Source organism: Pseudochaenichthys georgianus, chromosome 16 (assembly GCF_902827115.2).
Source record: "Pseudochaenichthys georgianus chromosome 16, fPseGeo1.2, whole genome shotgun sequence".
NCBI lineage: Eukaryota > Metazoa > Chordata > Actinopteri > Perciformes > Channichthyidae > Pseudochaenichthys > Pseudochaenichthys georgianus.
This window is the reverse complement of record NC_047518.2, coordinates 40,337,341-40,359,728: the sequence shown is the minus strand read 5'-3', so window position 1 is coordinate 40,359,728 and position 22,388 is coordinate 40,337,341. Positions and strand designations below refer to the sequence as shown.

At 42.8% G+C, this 22,388-nt stretch overlaps 1 protein-coding gene across 1 annotated transcript in view; it reads left to right on the top strand.

Moving 5' to 3' along the window:
* Positions 1-626: 626 nt before the first annotated feature.
* vars1 (valyl-tRNA synthetase 1) overlaps positions 627-22,388 on the top strand; it is a 26,720-nt gene continuing 4,958 nt past the window's right edge. Inside the window, exons 1-25 of the mRNA XM_071205969.1 lie at positions 627-720; positions 1,550-1,905; positions 2,291-2,434; positions 3,042-3,267; positions 3,353-3,468; positions 3,608-3,683; positions 4,301-4,401; positions 5,565-5,692; positions 7,678-7,842; positions 8,217-8,298; positions 8,382-8,501; positions 10,912-11,020; positions 11,162-11,341; positions 11,490-11,614; positions 11,761-11,864; positions 13,159-13,317; positions 14,891-14,981; positions 15,069-15,174; positions 15,329-15,399; positions 17,155-17,280; positions 17,771-17,875; positions 19,716-19,863; positions 20,024-20,151; positions 20,353-20,508; positions 21,246-21,470. Coding sequence (XP_071062070.1) covers positions 1,552-1,905; positions 2,291-2,434; positions 3,042-3,267; positions 3,353-3,468; positions 3,608-3,683; positions 4,301-4,401; positions 5,565-5,692; positions 7,678-7,842; positions 8,217-8,298; positions 8,382-8,501; positions 10,912-11,020; positions 11,162-11,341; positions 11,490-11,614; positions 11,761-11,864; positions 13,159-13,317; positions 14,891-14,981; positions 15,069-15,174; positions 15,329-15,399; positions 17,155-17,280; positions 17,771-17,875; positions 19,716-19,863; positions 20,024-20,151; positions 20,353-20,508; positions 21,246-21,470 — 3,345 coding nt within the window. The 5' untranslated portion in view covers positions 627-720; positions 1,550-1,551. The remainder of the gene's footprint in view (positions 721-1,549; positions 1,906-2,290; positions 2,435-3,041; positions 3,268-3,352; positions 3,469-3,607; positions 3,684-4,300; positions 4,402-5,564; positions 5,693-7,677; positions 7,843-8,216; positions 8,299-8,381; positions 8,502-10,911; positions 11,021-11,161; positions 11,342-11,489; positions 11,615-11,760; positions 11,865-13,158; positions 13,318-14,890; positions 14,982-15,068; positions 15,175-15,328; positions 15,400-17,154; positions 17,281-17,770; positions 17,876-19,715; positions 19,864-20,023; positions 20,152-20,352; positions 20,509-21,245; positions 21,471-22,388) is intronic.

The window sequence follows — 22,388 nt, the reverse complement described above, 5'->3', positions numbered from 1 at the left end:
ATATTTGATAGATATAATCACCATATATATATATATATATATATTTATGGTAGAGGGTATAAACATTTAAAACCATGCTTTTAAAAAATAAGCATTAGACCTTTTAAATACAAAACATATGATATCATGTGTTGGGGACCTAAATGGCACCGAATGCCAGGAATGACCCAGAAGTCAACTGTACACTTTTGCTCCACTACATGTATTTAATACCTTCAGTTACTTTACAGGTTTGGATTAAAACTCAACTGACTTTAGTTACACCTGGAGTAAATTCACAAGCTACCCTGCAGTATCCAACCTCATTAAAACTAGCTGCATCTTTACCAGCTTTGATAACACTTTAATGATCAATAATAAAACATATATTATTCTGAAATGGACCAATCTGCACAATGACTACTTTTGGTACTTTAAGTAGATTTTGATGCTTATACTTTTGCACTTCTACTTGAGTAACATTTTTAATGCAGGACTTTTACTGGTAACAGATTATTACTACACTCTTGTACTTGTACTCAAGTACAAGAGCTGAGTACTTCTCCCACCTCTGTTGTTATTATTATTGTTAAAAATAAATAATTGTATGGTTTTCCGGTTTGCGGCCGAAGCGGCCGGAACCCGGAAGTGTTTGGTTGCATCAGACAGCAGAGAGAGGACTCATGTGGCTCTGCTCTGGATGCTAATTTAAGCTGACGACTCTTTCTGTTTCATTCAAAGGTAGGATTAACTTCTTACAGACGCATTCAATAAAAAGCCCCGGGTTTATCAAACACTAACTTAAGTGACTTTTAAATAACCGCTACGTGAGGCAAACAAGCCTAAAACTCAGCATGCACTCACAATAACTCGAGTTTCAGTTTGTCTGAGGAGCTAAAGCTAACTAGCCTGTATTGCATGACTTTTCGTCATCCTTTGACAGGTGGCAGAGATGAGCTTTAAAGAAAGTGAAACATATTGTTAACTAGCTGATTCAACCGCACCCTGACACTTTGAAATGCTAAAATACGAGTATATGATGTGTTTTTTAGACACCTTTAACCAGTTTGTTGACACATTTCGCATCTCTGGTTTCCTTTATAGATGCCAAACTGTTTAACTGGTTTTATAGGCTAACACACTCCACTCCACCATCTTCAGGCACAATGTGTTTGATTTCATTTCGGACATATTTGTTTTGCAAAAAGAAATAAGCACAAAGTCAAACCAGTTCATAATCAGAATAGGAATCACAATTCCTTTATTTGTCCAACAAACGGGACACTTACATTGTTACAGCAAAGTATAGAGACGAAGAAAATAGAGCTGCTATATGTAAAGGCATGCACATAGTAGTTTTACAGAAGTACACATTCAAGTAGAGCAGTATTTATAAAATCAAATAAGTGTAGCACTGTAGATTTCAGTGTGGTGTATTATTGCACATAGTTGCATACAGATTCCTGTTGCAGCAATGGATGGACTAACTAGGAGTAGCAGCCAGTAGTTATAATAATATTAGCTGAATATATTGCACATAAGTAATGTACATACTGTCTGTTTTCACCAGAGATGGCCACTCTCTACGTGTCCCCTCACCCTGATGACTTCAGGAGCCTCCTCACTCTCATCGCTGCAGAGTTTTGTCCGTCCTCCCGCCCCCGGACCCTCACAGAGGACCCTCCTGCGTCCCTGAATGCCTGCTCCAGACCCACCCTGGTGCTGGGCGCTGGGGGAAGTGAATCTGTCCTCAGCGGGGCCCCTGCTGTGTCCTGGTACCTGGCCAATCAGGGGAAGAGGGCCGGTGCGGATACAAAGCAGCAGAGCCAGGTGTGGCAGTGGCTCAGCTTTGCAGACAATGAACTCACCCCGGTGTCCTGTGCTGTGGTCTTCCCTCTGATGGGGATGACAGGAGTGGATAAGAAGGTATGTTTCAAGTTTCAAGGCTTTATTGTCATTAGCACATTAGCTACAGTATAGATATGGCAATGACAACTTAGGACTGTCACAGGCTCCTCCAGAAGTGCAACATGAATATATATATAAGACAGAGAACAAATAAAACAGTGCAAGAAAATGTTTGGAGATGTGCAAGTAAATACAAATAAAATAGAAATATTGCAAGAAGAGTCTATATGGAATAATATATTAGATAAATAATTAGCTAAATGCACTCAGATCAATGTTTATGGATGTTGTTTAATAGGTTCAGGTGTTTAATAGTCTTATGAGGTGCAGCCACATTTTTTGGTGGACATTTGTGTGTTTTATTCATGTGATCTATTCTCAAATAAGTGATTGTGTGTCTCAGCTCCAGCAGAGTTCGCGTGCAGAGATGATGCGTGTACTAAAGGTTCTCGATAAGGCACTGGAGCCCAGAACCTTCCTGGTGGGGGAGAGCATCACCCTGGCTGATATGGCTGTAGCTACAGCTGTTCTCCTGCCTTTCAAATATGTATGTATGATGTGCGTCACTTATCTCAGTTATTTTCTGTAGAACAAATGACTCTGTCGAAAGAACTCTCACCCATGTTTTGTTTAAATCAGGGGTGCACAGATTGTGAAATTGTGCCTGTACTGTTTTAATTTACAATTTGGCTGATAGCAGGTGCCATCGTTTTGTGGCTTGTGTTTAATTAGTTCTCATGTTATTTATCACCCTTGTTTGCCAGGGAAACAAAGACATATCTGTAATACAGTCATTCACCCCTTTATTACTCTCTCTTTTAATGAGCACACATTCAATCGTACTAAACAATTAAAAACCACCCATCCAAAAACAACCCATAACTGTTCTAACTACTATACATGTCCTTGATACATGTCAGTCTGTTTATCTATGAGACGCAGAGTTGAACAGCCGCTCCCTCTCCGTGCCGGTACAATGTGCTGGAAAACATGCAGTTTCATTTGTGGAAAAAACATGTCTTTCAAACTGAATGTGTGGTCCTTAACTGGCAGTATAACACTCACACACACTCACAGTTCGAAGTCATCAAGGCTGCAGATACTAAAGTGTATTTTTCAGTTAACCATAGTATGATACTATTTTTGTCCTTAAGGTGTTGGAGCCATCAGACAGGAAAGTCTTGACCAATGTTACCAGGTGGTTCACAACCTGCACGAATCAGCCTCAGTTCCTCAAGGTGTTGGGGGCGATCACTCTCTGTGAGAAGATGGTGCCGGTTACACCCAAACCCAATGCTGCTGTGAGTCCTAAAGCTGCCGCGAGTCCTCAAGCTGCTCCTGCCAGTCCTGCTGTTGAATCCGCTGACGCTGAAGCTAACGGTGAGGAAGTCCTCTGCCACCGTTCACAAATATTTCTTTTTTGTGTGTGAACAGTATTCTGATGTTGTCATGTTTCCTCCTTCAGGCCCACCAAAGACAGAGGCCCAGCTGAAGAAGGATGCTAAGAAGAGAGAAAAGCTGGAGAAGTTCCAGCAGAAGAAAGACATGGAGGAAAAGAAAAAGACTCTGCCACAGACAGAGGTATGGATAGTTCACTTTTAGAATCTGAACTTATTGAAAACATAAATATGGTCTATATCAACGACATAGCTTGGTTACTAATGTTTTGAGTTAGTCAAAGATCATTTGATCATATTTGTTGTGCTTTTTTGTCTTTCAGAAAAAGGCCAAACCGGAGAAGAAGGAGTTGGAAGTGATCTCATACAGCGTCCCCACGGCCCCCGGGGAGAAAAAAGGTGATTAATCACGCTTGGCGCATGTGTTTCCTTTCTTGTAACGGAAGGTGTGCTTGTGACGTCACCAGATACAGAAAGATAGATTTGCTGCAGATATATTTAGTTTCTCTGTCCGTGAATCAGATCAGCTCCAACATATTGTGGGTTCTTCCTTTGCCCATTTTACATCCTTCCACCAATTTTCATGAAAATCGGGCCAGTAGTCTTTCCTGTATCCCTGCAGACAGACAAACTGAGCTGAAAAAGACAACATCTTTGGCAGAGGTAATAAAGAATGAAGCACAAACTATGAGAGTTAAGTGATAGTCTAGCCACAAGAACTCCTACAGAGACGCGTCACGACACAAGAGTATGTTCTAATGAAAGTATAACAAATTGAAGGTAACTAAAAAACAAATTGAAAATTACAAATAGTTCAAATTAACAATTACTATGGCTATTATAAGATACAAGTTGAAGAAAAAATACCAGCAGGTTTATTTGGCCCCTTAGTGGTGGTGAGGGGTATTGTATCATGTAAGAAACTGGCCTCCATGGAAACCCTTAATAATGCAAGGATCTTCTGTTTTTCATTAGGATTAGATTCAGATCATATCAACCCTTTTTCTAACTTTCAGATGTGATAAGCCCGCTCCCTGACTCCTACAGTCCTCAGTATGTGGAGGCGGCCTGGTATCCGTGGTGGGAGAAGCAGGGATTCTTCAAGCCTGAGTACGGGGTAAGGAAGTCCTCCCCGTCACAATATGTTCACACAAATATTTGTATGCCTCTACGCCTGCGACATCTGTTGATTTTGGGTTGTGCACCACTTTGAACTGATTTAGAGTTTGCTGACTAAAGGTCAGGGTCACTGTGACCTAGGGCTGTACCCGAATACTAGAATACTCGTTTGTTGGAGTACTATTCGGGTTTCAATTTCGTTATTCGGATATTGGTTTTGTTTGTTTTTTCCCGTTTTTTTTCCAAATTGAAACATTGTCGTTCACTTTCTCCGTCTTTATATGTAGATATTACTTTTCTCCCTTAATCTCCATCATGTTGTTTCCATAGCAACAACAACTTCCTGTCAACAGCGCTACCTCTCCTTCAAAATAAAAGCATGTCCATAAATAGGAAGCCAAGCCAAATTACACTTAAGACATACAACTGCAACGAAAGTAACACACGATGCGATATCCTTTTCAATTTCAAAGAACACAAATTGGGTTAATAACTATAAACAACGATACTGCACAATAACAAAATGAATGCCGTGAATACACCAAAATACTTGTGTTGAAGCGGTTCGCTGCCGATTACTACGACCCCCCCCCCCCTGATTACTACCGAATATCCGTAGCCCGAAAAATGGTATTCGGGACAGCCCTACTGTGACCACACATAACATGTTTCAGCCGTAACTCAAATATTCACATGATTTTAAGGGCAATTTCACACAAATGTCCAAACAGGATACAATTATGATATTAAATCTAGTTTATCACTTGATTTGAAAGTGATTTTTAATGATTTACAAGGATCTACATAACCTTGCCCCGACATATTTAAGTGACTGTCTCTGATTTGATCAACCTGCAAGGACACTTAGATCCTCACTTTTAAAAGTACCTAGACGTGCATTACAAGAAAGCTGGGGAGGCTGCTTTCTGTTTTTATATCGCCCCAAACCCATTTGATCTTAGAACAGCAACCATTATCATTTTTAGTAGTATCACTGTTCATGTTTTATTGTTTTTACATATTTTAATTATGTTCCTCATGTGTTATTGTGATTTTTTGTCATACTCTGTAAAGCACTTTGGGCTGCGTCAAGCATGAAAGGTGCTATATAAAACCATCTCTGTCTGATATAACATGCGTCTCCCTCGCTACGTTCTGCAGAGGAAGAGTATCAGCGATGCTAACCCTCGCGGTGTCTTCATGATGTGCATCCCTCCCCCTAATGTGACCGGATCCCTCCACCTGGGTCACGCTCTCACCAACGCCATTCAGGATTCTCTGACCAGATGGTAACTCCCCTTGGACTTTTGAAACAGCTTGAAACACAGAGTCAGATGTTCAGTGAGGCTTTTGTTGCTTCACGGGATTTCTCATGTGTGACTTCTGAAGTTTGCAAGATGGCTGCGTCGGTGTTTTGGTGCGCTCTGTTTTGTCTTAGTGCGTCAATTCAGTGTTTACATACAGGACATCGTGTTTACACACATCGTGTTTACATACAGGACATCGTGTTTACACACATCGTGTTTACATACAGGACATCGTGTTTACACACATCGTGTTTACATACAGGACATCGTGTTTACATCGTGTTTACATACAGGACATCGTGTTTACACACATCGTGTTTACATACAGGACATCGTGTTTACACACATCGTGTTTACATACAGGACATCGTGTTTACATACAGGACATCGTGTTTACACACATCGTGTTTACATACAGGACATCGTGTTTACACACATCGTGTTTACATACAGGACATCGCGTTTACACACATCGTGTTTACATACAGGACATCGTGTTTACACACATCGTGTTTACATACAGGACATCGTGTTTACACACATCGTGTTTACATACAGGACATCGTGTTTACACACATCGTGTTTACATACAGGACATCGTGTTTACACACATCGTGTTTACATACAGGACATCGTGTTTACACACATCGTGTTTACATCGTGTTTACATACATCGTGTTTACATCGTGTTTACATACATCGTGTTTACACACATCGTGTTTACATCGTGTTTACATACATCGTGTTCACACCGTGTTTACATACATCGTGTTCACATTAGGGATGGGAACGATTAATCGAATATTCGAAATGATTCAGGTATTCGAATAATTATTCATGTATTCGAATATGAGTTATGAATATTTTTATTCATTTCTTTTTTTTTTGGGAGTGATGCCGAAGTTGATTATCAAATTGAATAATTCAATGTATACGACAGTGCCCTAGCTAAGTGTGTTAGGTCTAAAGGTGTGTTTTGCTCCGCTCACCGGTCCCTCACAGCGGGCAGAGCTGCAGGTGCTGATCTCTCTCGCGTCCGGTTATACTTTACTCGTGTTTATGTCCAAATCCATCAGATCTAGCTAGTTCTAGCCAATGACATGATCACGCAGACTCAAACCTCATCTTAGGCCCAAATTTGGCACAAATGTGCTCCGCAGCCGTTGCGAGGTTCCGGCGCTAACAGTTCATGAGGGCTCCCCCGCGACACATGAGTGGCCAGCCTAAACAACAATAAGCGCTGCTTGGCAACCGTGTGTGGCGGCAAAGTACATAGACATTTTGACTGGAGAGATTTAGTGTTGCCGGTATTCAACATATTTTATCAGTCATAGTCCGGTAATTATTTAATATGTAATCAACTTAGGCATCACTCCCAAAAAAAAAAAATCTAAAAAAGAATTAATAAAAATATTCATAACTCGTATTCGAATACCTGAATAATTTCGAATATTCGATTAATCGTTCCCATCCCTAGTTTACATACATCGTGTTTACATACAGTACATTGTGTTTACATACAGCACATCCATCTCTTTCTTCGCATCTGTCTTCCTTGTAAACTAGTTTCCATTCAACATATCCATCACTTCAGTCACATGCTTTCATCACATGGCAATACTTGTGTTGATGTATAATGTTTTCATAATTGTTATGCCATGACGTTTGTATTTAGTTTTTGTCTTTGCTTTGTACAGCCCTTTGAGGCATTTCTTGTGGCGCTATAATACATGTTGATTTGATTTGATTTGAAGAGCTCCTCCATTCTATTTCTATGTAAATACTGCTATCTTTTAATGTTATTATAGTTGTCGTAAAATAGTTCTCTCTCTGTATTTTTTATTTTTGTTTTACTTTTATGTATGCACCGTGACATCAAGTTAAATTCCTCGTACGTGTCAACCTACCTGGCAATAAACCTGTCTCTGATTCTGATTAAATTGGCGTGTTTTCCTCTCTGTGTCCAGGCACAGGATGCGGGGGGAGACCACCCTGTGGAACCCGGGCTGTGATCACGCCGGCATCGCCACCCAGGTGGTGGTGGAGAAGAAGCTGATGAGAGAAAAGGGCCAGAGCCGGCATGATCTGGGCAGAGACAACTTCATCCAGGAAGTGTGGAAGTGGAAGAACGAGTGAGTGGAAGGAGTAGAAGAAAGGAGCACATTTGAGCGATATCAGCTTTGAATAATACTGGAATAAACATCATCTGTCAATCACAAACTGGAACTGTTTGTGTCACGATGGAGGAAGTGGACTGATTTCGTAAAACCTCATAGGCCAGATTACATTTTTACAAACCTATGATTTTACCTGATCACTCCCTAATGTTCGTATTGTTCGTACTTTTTACTGTAAGGCATTTCGGACAGACAAACTCAAGATGTACAATTACTATGTCTTGAAAAAACATTGTAATTGTTTGCTGCCAAATGTCAATACAAAATATATTACAGAATAATACTGGAATAAAGACACAGTGATAACCTGGCCCTTTTGCCGTGTTCAGGAAGGGAGACCGTATCTACCACCAGCTGAAGAAGCTGGGCTCCTCTCTGGACTGGGACAGAGCCTGCTTCACCATGGACCCTGTAAGTCCTCTGAAATCCCTGAGCTCATTTGAAGAATATCCTAATTTCCTCTTTCTCATGACCGTATCCGCTTCACTCTCCAGAAACTCTCGTATGCTGTCCAAGAGGCCTTCATCCGCATGCACGATGAGGGAGTGATCTACCGGAGCAAGAGGCTGGTCAACTGGTCCTGCACGCTGAACTCTGCCATCTCCGACATAGAGGCAAGTCTGTACTTTATTAGAGAGATACAAATGTAGGGTTGCGGTCGAATAGTCCAAAAATCAGCTCCTAACGTCTATCCCTATCGTCTATTCCTTGACCTCTGAGTGAAACGTCACGGGGTTAAGGGATAGGAGAATTTAAAAGGACTTAGGAGAAGAGACTGCGGTACTTTAGAGAATCCGACTGCACTTTCACTATCCGACGTGTTTATGATGAGCCAGCGGACGTCATGAATGTGCGTCTGCTGCTGTGGGGAAACCATGGAAACCACAGCTTTCTATAGCGGACTACAACATGGATGTTCAATAAGAACGAGGGACTACTAACTCATCTAGAGACTCTGCACCGCGCTCTGATGCTGTTGCTTTATACTTCCTGACAGTTCATATTGTGCCGCTGCCCGGTGTAATTCAAATGTACCGCCGCGCGCAGCACAGACACACAGCTGCTGCTCTGCCGCAGCACCGGAAATGGAACTGCTGGGAGAAAAACTGACTATCAGAGATATAACGTTATCTTTGATAATATTTCGTCTCCTCATTTTTCGTCAACGAAAGTAAAGAGAGATTTTGGCATAGTTTTTATTTAGCAAACTACATTTTCGTCTCGTCACTTTTCGTCAACGATATTGCATGATGATTTCGTTACAGTTATTGTTTACTGCCGTCGGTGCCGTCTCGTCATCGTCTCGTCATCGTCTCGTTTTCGTCATGGAAAAAAAGGTCGTTGACGAACATATTTCGTCATAGTTTTAGTCAACGAAATGAACACTACTTTGTTCAGATACTTTACGTTTCTTAGCCCTCAAGTTTGAAAATGCATCCTATATTTCATCCAACACAAAATGTAATATTGATGCATTTGAGAAGTTTAGCGTGTTCTTTTGCTCCAGAAGTTACATTTGAGTAACTAAGGAATGGGAATGTGTTGCATTTCTGCTTCTTCTCTCTCCTCACATCCCTTGTCTGCCGGTGCGTTTGTGCTCCCTATAATAGTCCTGTAAATAAGGGAAATAACATTTATTGTTGTGGCTTTTCTGTAGCTAATTAGCACTCAGTATATAAGTGAGAATCAGTGTTAGTATACTCAGGTTCTGCCAGAAGGGTAAACCGTGTTTGAGCGCGCGCACACACACACACACACACACACACACACACACACACACACACACACACACACACATAAGTTTTACGATTAGTACTTGCGTTTTAAGTGTGTAGACTGATTGAAAGCTGATTTGTATTGAATGGTCAACATTAGAAAATAAATGCTCTGGCTGTTCAATTTCCAACTTTTGTACCGGTTATTATTCATCAGAGGTATTGTGTGCCTCAGTTTTTGTAAACAAAGCTACAGCTCATTGCCTCAAATCAGGGGTTCCCAACCCCCGAGCCGCAAAATAGCCGTGAGTTTATCGTAATATTTGCAGAATTATAAATATATAAAAATATTTTATCATAATAAAAATGTTCGCACCTATACCAGTCATATTATTTCATCCAGTAGCCCAGTTAATCTTTCACCAGAAAGCCGTTGAAAATGGCTTTTATGATGTTCCGAGGGATTCGGCGGCTCAGCCTAAGGTCTCAGCCTCTCGTGCGCCCGAGAAATTCGGGTATTCCCAAAAGAAGTTAGTTTAATCTTAATCTCGATGTAGTGCTAAATGCTGTCTGAGTGCACCGGAACGAACGACACAATCATAATATCTTCTGAAAACAAATGTCAGTGTCACACGCACACACACACACACACATACACACACACACACACACACACACACACACACACACACACACACACACACACACACACACACACACACACACACACACACACACACACACAATGCGCCTTCTCCTCGTTTTCCCAGCATTCACTGGATTATCCGTAAATCGTAAACAAAACCAAAACGTTGATTTATCTGTTTTCCCGTTTTGGTTTAAAAACTGAATAACATCGTTTTTTTGGTTTTCTGATTTTCCGAAAAACCAAAAAACGACACCGGTTCTTTTTTAAACGTTGTTAATATGTTTTGGATGCATATTGTTCTGGTATTTGTTCAGGCTGTTGCATACCATTAGCCTCTGTTGCAACCTGCTGGTGAGTAAATATTAAAATCAGTTAAAATTGACAACCGGTCCGCGATTTGTTTTTAATGTATCTGCCGGTCCTTGGCACAATAAAGGTTGGGAACCCCTGCCTTAAATCATTGGATTTAAGGCCTCTACAATGTGGTTATAGTCAGAAAGTAAAGGTCCACAAAAGAAGTATGATTTTGGAATTCACAGCACATGACATCAGTTCTTTCCCTGAGTACCCCGCCTTACTTGTTAACCCTGTTATAAGCCGGTTGTTGGATCAGAGCTCTGCATGCTGTGCTCTCTTGATTAAATCTGCGGTTGGTTTCAGGTGGATAAGAAGGAGCTCACTGGCAGGACGCTGCTGCCCGTGCCCGGCTACAAAGAGAAAGTGGAGTTCGGGGTGTTGGTGTCTTTCGCCTACAAAGTGGACGGAACAGGTGAGCACATGGAGAGGAGAATACTTGATTGGTCGGATCAAGTCTGAAATCTGTATCTCCGATTAGATGGGAGCAGTTCATATTCGCTGTTCAGAACATGAGCCACTTGTGTAACACCTTCCTTCTTTCTCTGTTGCTTAGACGAGGAGGTGATCGTGGCAACAACTCGTATCGAGACCATGCTGGGAGACAGCGCTGTATCCGTGCACCCCGCTGACCCCAGGTATCAGCACCTCAAGGGGAAGATGGTGCTGCACCCCTTCTGCGACCGCAAGATGCCGATCGTCTTCGATGATTTTGTGGATGTGAGCTTTGGAACAGGTAGGCATGGTTACAGGACGAGCCAATCTGCCTGTGGCGCTGCAGTGTGCTGAGAATAAGTGATCATAACAAGTCATTAAGCCATGCCACTTGCCTCATTATGGCCTGTATTTCCCTCTCCGGTCCCTCTGCACCATTCCGTGCTCAGGTGCTGTCAAAATCACGCCAGCCCACGACCATAATGACTACGAGGTTGGAGAGAGACACAATCTGGCCTTCATCAACATCTTGGATGAGAACGGCCTGCTCATTAACGTGCCCCCTCCCTTCCTGGTAAAGTGTCTCGTTATCGCCCTTCCCCCTGCAGAGTGCATTTCCCCCACCGGCTCACTAAAAAGTCAGACTTCCTCACAAGTTTGCTCGGTGTAGCAGTTTCATGTCTTGCATTTTCATTTTTAAGTATTCTGTGTGTACCCCAGGGCATGAAGCGTTTTGAGGCCAGGAAGGCCGTGCTGCAGGCCCTCAAGGACAGGGGCCACTTTAAAGAGATCAAAGACAACCCTATGGTGGTCCCAGTGTGCAGGTAAATAATAATACGTTTATTTAGTATAGCACCTTTCACAGAAATACAATTCACAAAGTGCTTCATAAGAAAGAACAAAAGTTAAAATTCAGATCACAGAAGCATGAATACAAAAGCAACATGTGGCACAAAGTCAAGGTCAGAGATGGCAAAAGTACACACATCCTTTACTCAAGTAGAAGTACAGATACTCGTGTTTAAAAATACTCTGGTGAAAGTAGAAGTACTGGCTAAACTTCTTTACTCAAGTGAAAGTAAAGAGGCTTTGAAGTGTACTTCAGTAGAAAGTACCCATAACTAGCAGCTGTTTTAAAGAGTACTCAAGTCTCAAAAATGCTACAACTACTGTCACAAACTGGATGAATGTGAAGTATGTTGTTAAAGGAGACTGAAAGCGTAATTAAGGAGCACTGTTGGAGTGACTTTGATGGTTATTGGACTCGGGATTAATTCATTTGGATTCCCGCTGTATGAAGAAATGAAAGGACGGCGCGGAAGTGGAAACAATTCACAAAGGGATTAAACTGTTTAAAACACATGCTCAAAGTAAACCGGATTTTGCCGATGTGTTTATGTGGATTCAAAAATCGTAAATAATCTACAAAATGGAGGAGACCGATCTGATCGGAGCAACTGTGACGAATAATCCAACTGAAACCGGCATGGACAATGACTATGTTTTAAAAATGCGCTTATCCAGACAAGCCCGGTTTGGAAACTTTATGGGCAGAAGAAACATTTATATTAAAGAAAGAATTATAAATTTCTGTCTTTTTATGCCTTTAATACTAACTTGAATTTTTATTAAAATTAATTAGTCAATTATTTTTTATATTTTATTGTTATGTAGAGACAAGGCTTTTAGTGACAATCATGTATTGCCTTATAATTATATGTAAAAAAAAAGTCTAAATATGCCATCTGGCTTCAAATCATCTGAGGCCTGGCGCCCCCCCCTGCGATCTTTGGCGCCCCCCCCCCCCCCCCCAGGTTGGGAGCCACTGCTCTAAATAATAATGATCACGCCACCAAACACACATTCAGACTAAAGGAACCAGCCTGTTTGGAAAATGTGAGAAGTAGAAAGTACAGGTCTTTGTGTTCAACATGTAAGAACTAAAAAGTCGTAGTGGAGTAAAGTATTGATATCAGACAAATGTACTTAAGTACAGTAACAAAGTATTTGTACTCTACTACCCTCTGGTAAAGGTCAAGTGAGGTGTAGAAGTAGAATAGAGGTTTTTAGATCTTCCTGGATCATCCTTTAAGCCCCGCTGTGATTCTACCCCATCAGTCGCTCCAAGGACATCGTGGAGCCTCTGCTGAAGCCTCAGTGGTACGTGAGCTGTGCAGATATGGCCAAGCAGGCCGCGGACTCCGTGAGGGAGGGACGCCTCAAAATCATCCCCGACCACCACCTCAAGACCTGGTTCAACTGGCTGGACAACATCAGGTATTCATCGATGCAACATTTTTCTGTTATTGTTCAGTTTTATTTTTTCGAACTTTTTATTTCTTCCACAAATATATAACATAAAAACCACACCCGCCTCAGTTTACAGTCCACTCAAATCTACACGTTATTGCTCACATACACATACTGTACATACATTACGCCTTTCCTTCCAAATGATACATAAATACAGACATTCATTTAATTCTCTGACCTTTCCCTGGGTAGTCGGTACAGACAGGTATGCTTACAAATCCGAAACAGGTGCTAGTTAAAAATTAAATATAAAAGAAAATAATGATTCTTCAGTTTTATGGCAGTCTGATTTTGGTTCATTCAGTATTTGCTCTTGGCCATTCTACTGAAATCTTGGCAGTTAAGCATTTTAAATCGCAATTTCACACAGGGAATATGCAATTTTCTTTTTAAGGAATCGCATAATAGTGGGACTGCTTCTAATGGTTTCTTTCATTATAAATGCATTCATAAATTATTTTCAGGATTATTCCATAAATATTAAAGTCTGTGAAATGTCAAAAAAGTCATTTCTTCAAAGATATTCTCAAACCCCAACATATTTACATTACTCACAGGTAAGACGTGCAAAAAGAGCCAATTACTGTTCAACACTTCTAAACTGAGAATGTATAGCAGTGAAACAATTATGAATTGATTATCAAAATAGTTATCTAATAAATGTTCTATCAAATAATCAGTTAATTGATAAAGCGAATAATTTTTGCAGCTCTAGATATAGATTGAAAAATGTAATAATAACATAATAGATGGATAGATGGATAGATGGATAGATGGATAGATGGATGGACAGATAGATGGATGGATATGATGATAGATAGATGGATGGATAGATAGATAGATGGATAGATAGATAGATGGATGGATAGATAGATCGATAGATACGGATAGATGGATGGATTGATAGATAGATAGATAGATAGTATCGAGATAGATAGATGGATAGATAGATAGATAGATGGATGGATGGATTGATAGATAGATAGATAGATAGATAGATGGATGGATGGATATATAGATAGATAGATAGGTAGATCCTCGATAGATCGTACGATAGCTCGCTGGCTGGCTGGCTGGCTAGCTGGCTCGCTGGCTCGCTCGCTCGCTGGCTCGTCCGCTGGCTGGCTGGCTGGTCGCTCTCTGCTCGCTCGCTCGCTGGCTGGCTCGCTCGCTTGCTCGCTCGCTCGCTCGCTGGCTCGCTCGCTCGCTCGCTGCTTGCTCGCTCGGTCGCTCGCTCGCTCGCTGGCTGGCTGGCTGGCTCGCTCGGTCGCTCGCTCGCTCGCTGGCTGGCTGGCTCTCTCGCTCGCTGGCTCGCTCGCTCGGTCGCTCCCTCGCTCGCTCGTCCGCTCGCTCGCTGGCTGCTCGCTCGCTCGCTGGCTCGTCCGCTGGCTGGCTCGCTGGCTCGCTCGCCTGCTCGCTGGCTCGCTCGCTCGCTCGCTCGCTCCTCGCTCGCTCGCTCGCTAGCTGCTTGCTCGCTCGATCGCTCGCTATGGCTGGCTCGATCGATAGCTTGATTGAGATATCCTCTTCCTCTCAGGGACTGGTGCATCTCTCGGCAGCTCTGGTGGGGTCACCGTATTCCTGCTTACTTCATCACCGTCAACGATCCCTCTGTGAAACCAGGAGAGGTAAGAGCATGTCTGTCACCTTGTCAAGGCCTGCATGCTTTCAGATGACAGATAAAAGCTTATTTCCGGTGTCCATTTTCCCTCCAGGACATGGACGGTCATTACTGGATCAGTGGGAGTTCGGAGGAAGTGGTCAGAGAGAAGGCGGCGAAACGCTTCAATGTGTCCGCTGACAAGATCTCCCTCAGACAGGGTGAGACTGAACACTATTTAATTTACTCATTACGTCAATTATTCCAAAGGTTATCTAATCCCTTCATGTGTTGCTACTACACACATTCACCTAATGTGATTAATCCTCGCTCCATATTCACACACATTAGATAACTTTTGGCCCCGTGTTTCAGATGAGGATGTTCTGGACACTTGGTTCTCGTCTGGCATTTTCCCCTTCTCCATCTTCGGATGGCCTAATGAGGTAAAACACTGAGGTCAAGCACCCTTACACTGACACAAATGGCAGATTTTGCAGTAGATTGGGAGGATTCTGCAGAGGAAACTAAATATACAATAAAGGAAAGCAAATTAGAAGGAAATGCCACCAACCAAATGAATAGGCACCCATCTTATTTAGAGAGTTTCCTTAAAATGCAACTCAATGTTTCTCATATAATGATTTTCACAATGTCACCGTTTGACCTGTCCATAATATGTTTTCCTTGAATACTTAAGATATGTTGTGTCTTTTTATTTTAAGTAAAATCAGTAAGGCGTTGTACAAAACCCCTTAAGATTACCATAAAGAATACACTTTATGAGAGGCTTAAAGAACCAGAAACGGCTACTTAACCTCAAAACAGGTTTTTATTTTGAGGTAAAGGAAATTGTTATTAAAAGAAAAGTTTGTTTTGGGACACAAACAACTCTAGAGGGAATTTATTTGATCAGAAGATGTTGCGATATTATACATTTTATTTATTTGTGGCCAGAGACGGTGCATCTCTCCGTGCTTTTTCACATCTTTGTTTGGTAACGCTACGTAAAAGGGTTACTTGTCTTTTCTGTCCTTAGCAATCAGTTTGAAATGCTTTTGCAACCGTCTTAAAACAATTCTTAAAGGTGGGGTAGGTAATTTTGGAGAAACCAGCTGGAGTGCGCTAGAATTTGAAAATACACAGCCGGAACAAATCAGCCACTTCCTCACAGAGCCCCTCCTCCAACACACGAACGCGCACATGACCAATGAGGGCACGAGGTAAGTTTGTGCCCCGATGGAAGGCTGACAGGCAGGCAGGCCATCCAGTTACTTTAGCCGGGCCGGCTCAGATGATTGGTCGTGCTTTTTACAGCGCCACGGCTTCCACAGATGACACTTTTTTATGGATTTTTGGTCAAAGCACTTCAGATATTCATTGCTATCGGATGGAATATAACAAAAAGTGTATCTCGAGCCGGTTTCTCAAACATACCTACCCCACCTTTAACTAAGAATAATAATAGTGTCATCCTTATTAGAAGAACATTAAGGCCTCTGTGCAGATGGCCACTGTCTCTGTAACTATCAAAGTGTAGAATATTACCCTCAAAAAGTTGAGTTTGATGGCTGCCACAACATCAGACTTTCCCTTCATGAATATCAGCCAAAAGGATGAATCGTGATCCCGCAAACATTGTTCATGTGTGCTCTTTTTTGGCAAATGAATTGCACTCAAAATATGTGTCGAAGAGCCTGTAAACGTAATGTGCAAACAGAAAGCACTAATGCACTAATGCATGGTGAAAAGGGAACCGGGTGAATTGGGAAACCAAGAAGTTCTAGCATCTGCCATCAATGTCAACTGGAACACAATCATGAGCCGGGAGGAGAGGACAGAGAGTTTCTGATACGAAGACATGAATATTAATTTGTTATAAATAGCACAATGTTACATTCTCCAATTAGCCCAGGGAAGTAACATTAAAAACAAACCCAGGGTGGGAGAGTAAAAGACAGCACGTAACACACGGCTGTTGTCAATTCGATTAGAACACATTTTATTTGATTAGATTGAAATGTACTGTCATTGCCCAGGGAACAAATACTAATAAACAAATGCAATTAGCATCTAACCGGAAAGTGCCGTCTGGACAGTTAAAGTAAAATGACTAAATAACACTAATTTGCAAAGTCAGTCACTTGGTATCCAGAGGTTCGTGTGTTGGAAACATTAAAGTGTGTTTTAACGACCTGTAGACCCAGGACCTGAACGTGTTCTACCCCGGCACGCTGCTGGAGACGGGCCACGACATCCTGTTCTTCTGGGTGGCTCGGATGGTGATGATGGGCCTCAAACTGACCGGCAAGCTGCCCTTCACCGAGGTGAGACCCACCAGAACACAACAGGGAGTGATCTCACGTGTGGCGCAGTGGGTTGCGCGTTGGTGTTCGGCTCAGGGGGTCACAGGTTCAAACCCCACTGCAGTCAGCATGTCGTTGTGTCCCCGAGACACTTCACCCCAAATTGCTCCTGTGGGGATTGTCCACAGGATTGAGTATGTAATATCAGGGCCTGCAGCAGGACATGACTCAGCAATAATAGTCTGACACAATCACCACATTCAAGACCCTCCTCAAAACCTCTCACTGTCGTGCTCCTTATCGTCTGTCTCCCCTGAATAACCTGTCCCTATCATTTGTGTCCACTTTAATTGTCTTCTCCATGATGGTGTGTTTGTGTTTTTATCTTGTTCAGTTGCTTTTACCTCTTAGAATATTCAACAAAGTGTACGGTGTCCTTGGGAGTCGTGAAAGGCGTCTTAAATAAAATGTATTATTATTTGTATTATTATTAATAATGCTTTTGCTTCAGGTTTATCTGCATGCGGTGGTGAGGGACGCCCACGGGAGGAAGATGAGCAAATCTCTGGGCAACGTCATCGACCCTCTGGACGTCATCGCAGGGATCTCCCTCGAGGTAAAGACTTTGTTTCATGTTCAAATATGTGCATAGTATCGTCCATCCGGGGTGTCACCACACTCCCCCGAGGCTCGCTGTGTTATGGAAGCTTTATTAAGCACCCTTTCTGCTGCCAACGAGCTTTAATTGAGGCCATCGATCTCTCCCCGGAAACTGCTCAGCCAGACGCAGCCGACCTGTCCTCTAGAGGCCACTGAAGGACTGGGTTAGACTACACTGTACCCCTAAGAATAAGAACCATTTAACCGTCCTTTGCTGCCTATTAAAACACACAGCTGTTGTTTTTTTCATTCTCAATATGAGAAGAGGACATTTTTTCAATGATGATTTATGTCAGGGATCGCCAGTATCCAATAGACACTTTCGCGGGCCAGCAATTTTTATATATAGCCCAGAATTTTGAAGTTTTTGACCGGGGGGTGCTAGTGGAGCACGCTCAGGTACTGCGGAGCACATAAAGCTTAGCAGACTCTTCACGCTAACGAAGGACGCTTTTAGGCTACTGTCCCGCAGCTGCTGCCTCTCTGTTGGACTCTGTTGGGGGGGGGGGGGGGGTGCATGTACTGTGTGGTCGCCGGAGCCTCGCAGCGGGGCTACTGCTGCAGAGCGCATAAGGATCACTTCTTCTTCAGGGCAGGGAAGGCTACGCAGTACGCAGGCTACTGTCCCGCAGCTGCTGCCTCTCTGTTGGACTCCGGTACTGCACATTACTCACGAGACGTTGTATAAAAAAAAAAACGAGTGGGGGGCGAACGCACTAACCACTCCACCAACGCCACAGTCACCCCCGTCGCGCGTGCCGGATGTGGCCCGCGGGCCGCCAGTTGATGGTCACTGATTTATGGAATAGAAATGTTGGCAAAAGATGTTTTTGCAACCTTTAAGAAATCCTGAATTATTACGATCCTTGAGAAACAGATGTTTTTAGGTTTAGGATGAAGTGTTTTTTTAACACTGTAAGATAAGGGTCCATGAGGTTATTAAGTTTGCCTCAAAATCCCCTGTCTTTCGTTTCAGGGTTTGATAGTGGGTATCTAATCCAGGGGGTGTTTTATGACATGCATGTATTTTGTAGATGCTCTGTTTCTAACTCTTAAAAAAGGCGTATGTTACTCAATATTAATTCTCTAAACGTTAAGATGATAATTATATGAAGACCAGTCTGCTCTGATTGGTTAGCTGGCCGGCTCTGTTGGGATTGGTCTACCGCTTAGAGATGTCCCGCCCCTTAGCCTTACAATGTGTCGGAGCGCTAGCCAATAGAAGCACGAGTTGTATATAGTCTTGTCAGTATGTTACGGAAGTAAACAAAGGAGTCCAATGGAGGCGGTTCAGGCAGGGGGGGGGGTGTGTGGGAGAGAAACTCCCTCTGGAGGTAACGCAGGGATGTTAGCCTTTGCAGGGCTTTTACATGCACTAAAACCTGGATAACACAGCACAGCAGCGGTTCCCAACCCGTGGGCCGCCAAATAATTAGCAAAACATGATTTGTTTGGAAACATTTTCATTATTAAGATTTTTTTTTATTTGAACCTCCTTTCTCTTTCTCGATCCTCCTTAGCAACGGTCATTACAGTCCTTGACAGCGGTCTGTTCTCCTGGATTAACAACACGTCACATGTTCTGAATTGACCAATCAGAACTTTATTTAGCCTCCGTAATGTTTATGGTTGAATGTGGGCCGATCATATTTTTTTTTAGATTCGTAAGTGGGCCCTGAGTTGAAAAGCTTGGGAACCGCTGCACTACCGGAAAGGGAAAACCCCTAAATGCTTATTAGTGCCCCTTTTTTATAAGTTGCAACGTCACATCCTCACTTATTCCTCACCCCCTCTAGAGTCTCCATGCCCTGTTTACGGACAGCAACTTGGACCCAGTGGAGGTGGCGAAGGCGAAGCAGGGCCAGACGTCGGACTACCCTAACGGCATCCCAGAGTGCGGCACGGACGCTCTGCGCTTCGCCCTGTGCGCCTACACCAGCCAAGGTTAACTCAACTCTCTCTTTCCCCCGTGGTGTGCCGGAGCTCAGCCTTCACTACATCAAATATATCTAAACAGTGAATAAACAGTGGGTACAAGGTCAGCTGTTCCAACATATACACAGAAGTCATCCTTTAATCCTTGTTGTGTGTGTGTGTCTCTCAGGTAGGGATATCAACCTGGATGTCAACCGCATCCTGGGCTACCGTCACTTCTGCAACAAACTGTGGAACGCTGTGAAGTTTGCCATGAAGACGCTCGGAGAAAACTTTGTGCCGTCAGAGAAAGCCCAGGTGAGAAGATCAAGGACACGGAGAACATAAACAAGCACTCATCCAAACCTATTCATATTCAGCTACTGACACATTTGGACCAAGGACTCTCTGTGTCTGGGGGTTTCTCTTACCGCTATGCTTTGTTTTCATCAACTGTTGATATTTGGGAGGTAACCCCTGAATCCTTCCCTCTGTTTTGTCCTTTCCTCGCCCCCTCAGCTGAGTGGAGACGAGAGCGTGTCAGACAGGTGGATTTTGTCTCGCCTCAGTGCTGCCGTCGCTCTCTGCGATGCCGGCTTCAAGGCCTACGAGTTCCCCACCATCACCACCGCCATCTACAACTTCTGGCTGTACGAGCTCTGTGACGTCTACCTGGTGAGAAACCCCGTGCCATTCATCTTGAACGGCATCTCTAATGTCACGGAATCATGTGGAGGAAATTCCTCAGAGAAACAGATACATGATTCACGGACAGAGTTTGTCTTTGGTTACAGTCACACTCTGATGTCGAGCAACGAACTGCTCCCACCATCAATTCTCTTAAGCATTATCTAAACATCCCCACCGTTAAACCATAAAACCCAAATCCCCCTTACACTGCCTTTGCCCTCCTGAAATGTAAATCATTAACATGTGTCGTGGCTTCCTTCCTTGCTTTTCTCTCAAGCCACTCGACGCCTTAAGCAGACATCTTTCCTTTCCTTTACTTTACTTACAGTTGAAGAGTTGCTTGACCTCTGATGGTTCGATGATGTTATGCGATGTGCTCAAAATAAAATAACTTTTACACACGCAACAAAGAAAAGAGGTAATAAAATAACTGTCTTGATAAGGCTTCATAGCTTCATAACTTAAAGGGTTAAAAACTGGTCCTCGACGGCGTCTTTCTAGCAGCTCGCCCATCACTGTCGCTTCAGAGCAGGCGCCGTGGGAATTATCGTCTTCTATAGTGTGTTGACGACAGACGTCACAATTAGGTGTGACAAAATACTGGCTCTAACAATACGTCAAACACACACAGGACTAGAAATACAATTGAACAGGCAGATTATAAGAATATATGTTTGAAAGGATTATATGATCATTTGAAACGATCTCTGCCTGTGCTGCAGGAGAGTGTGAAGCCGGTGCTGAGCCGAGCGGAGGAGGACAGCAGCAGCCAGAGGCAGGCGCTGGTGTGCAGACAGACGCTCTACACCTGTCTGGACGTCGGTCTGCGGCTCCTGTCTCCCATCATGCCATTCGTCGGCGAGGAGCTCTACCAGAGGTTACCACGACGACGACCTCAGAGTGACCCCCCCAGCATCACCGTCACTTTGTACCCCGATTCAGAGGAGGTGAGGCTGGTTCAGAACGAATTGATGCGTAAACACAGCGACAGTGGGTCATTGGAAGTGTGTGGATGTTAGCGGGGAGAAAGTCAAAGCCTTATTGTTTTGGAAAATCCCATAAATAGGCCATGGGAATTAGAAGCACTCGAGTTGACTTTTGGGAGATTCTTTTGAAGCCTGCTGCTTACCATTATAAAGTTGGCTTTGTCTTTGTTTTGTTTGTCTACCCTCCCTCCCAAATGTAAAGCGTCTTTGGGTTCAAGAAAAGCGCTATAGAAATAAAATATATTATTATTATTATTAAAGAAATCCAAGTTTTGTAGTATTACTGTACCGACTTACCTATCCTGTGAATTGGGGCTGAATGTCTTTGAATTTGATGTTTACGAAGGTGTAGATACTCTGTATAAATGACTGTACGATATTTATTATTTGAATTAGGACTGCTTCGATTTCATTTTCATTTTGTATCTTTTCAGCTAACATTTTTTAGATTAGTTTAATTTCAGTTTTTCTTTGGGCCAGGTATAATGTCTCAGAAGTATGTAGCTACATATAAAACAAATACATAGTTGGAGCATTTAACTTTAGTTTGAATAATTTGTTTGTATTGGTTTAAAGGTCCCCTATTATACTGTTTTCATCGATATATTATAGGGCTCAGATATATACAGAACATGTCTCTGATTGGCTGAAACACCAAACAGATCATTGCAGCATTACCCATAACCCCCTCTGTTTCAGCCCTGTTTCCAAAGTGCTGATTCTCTGTCTGTTACTTCAGATGAAAATAAGGAGCCCCTCCCCACGCCCCTCTGAGAGACATTTGGTTAGAAAGAACTCAATGGTGCTCTAGAGGAGATTCAGGTGATAAGGGGGGGGGGGGGGGTTACCTTGGTTGCTGATTGGCTAATGGTTACACAA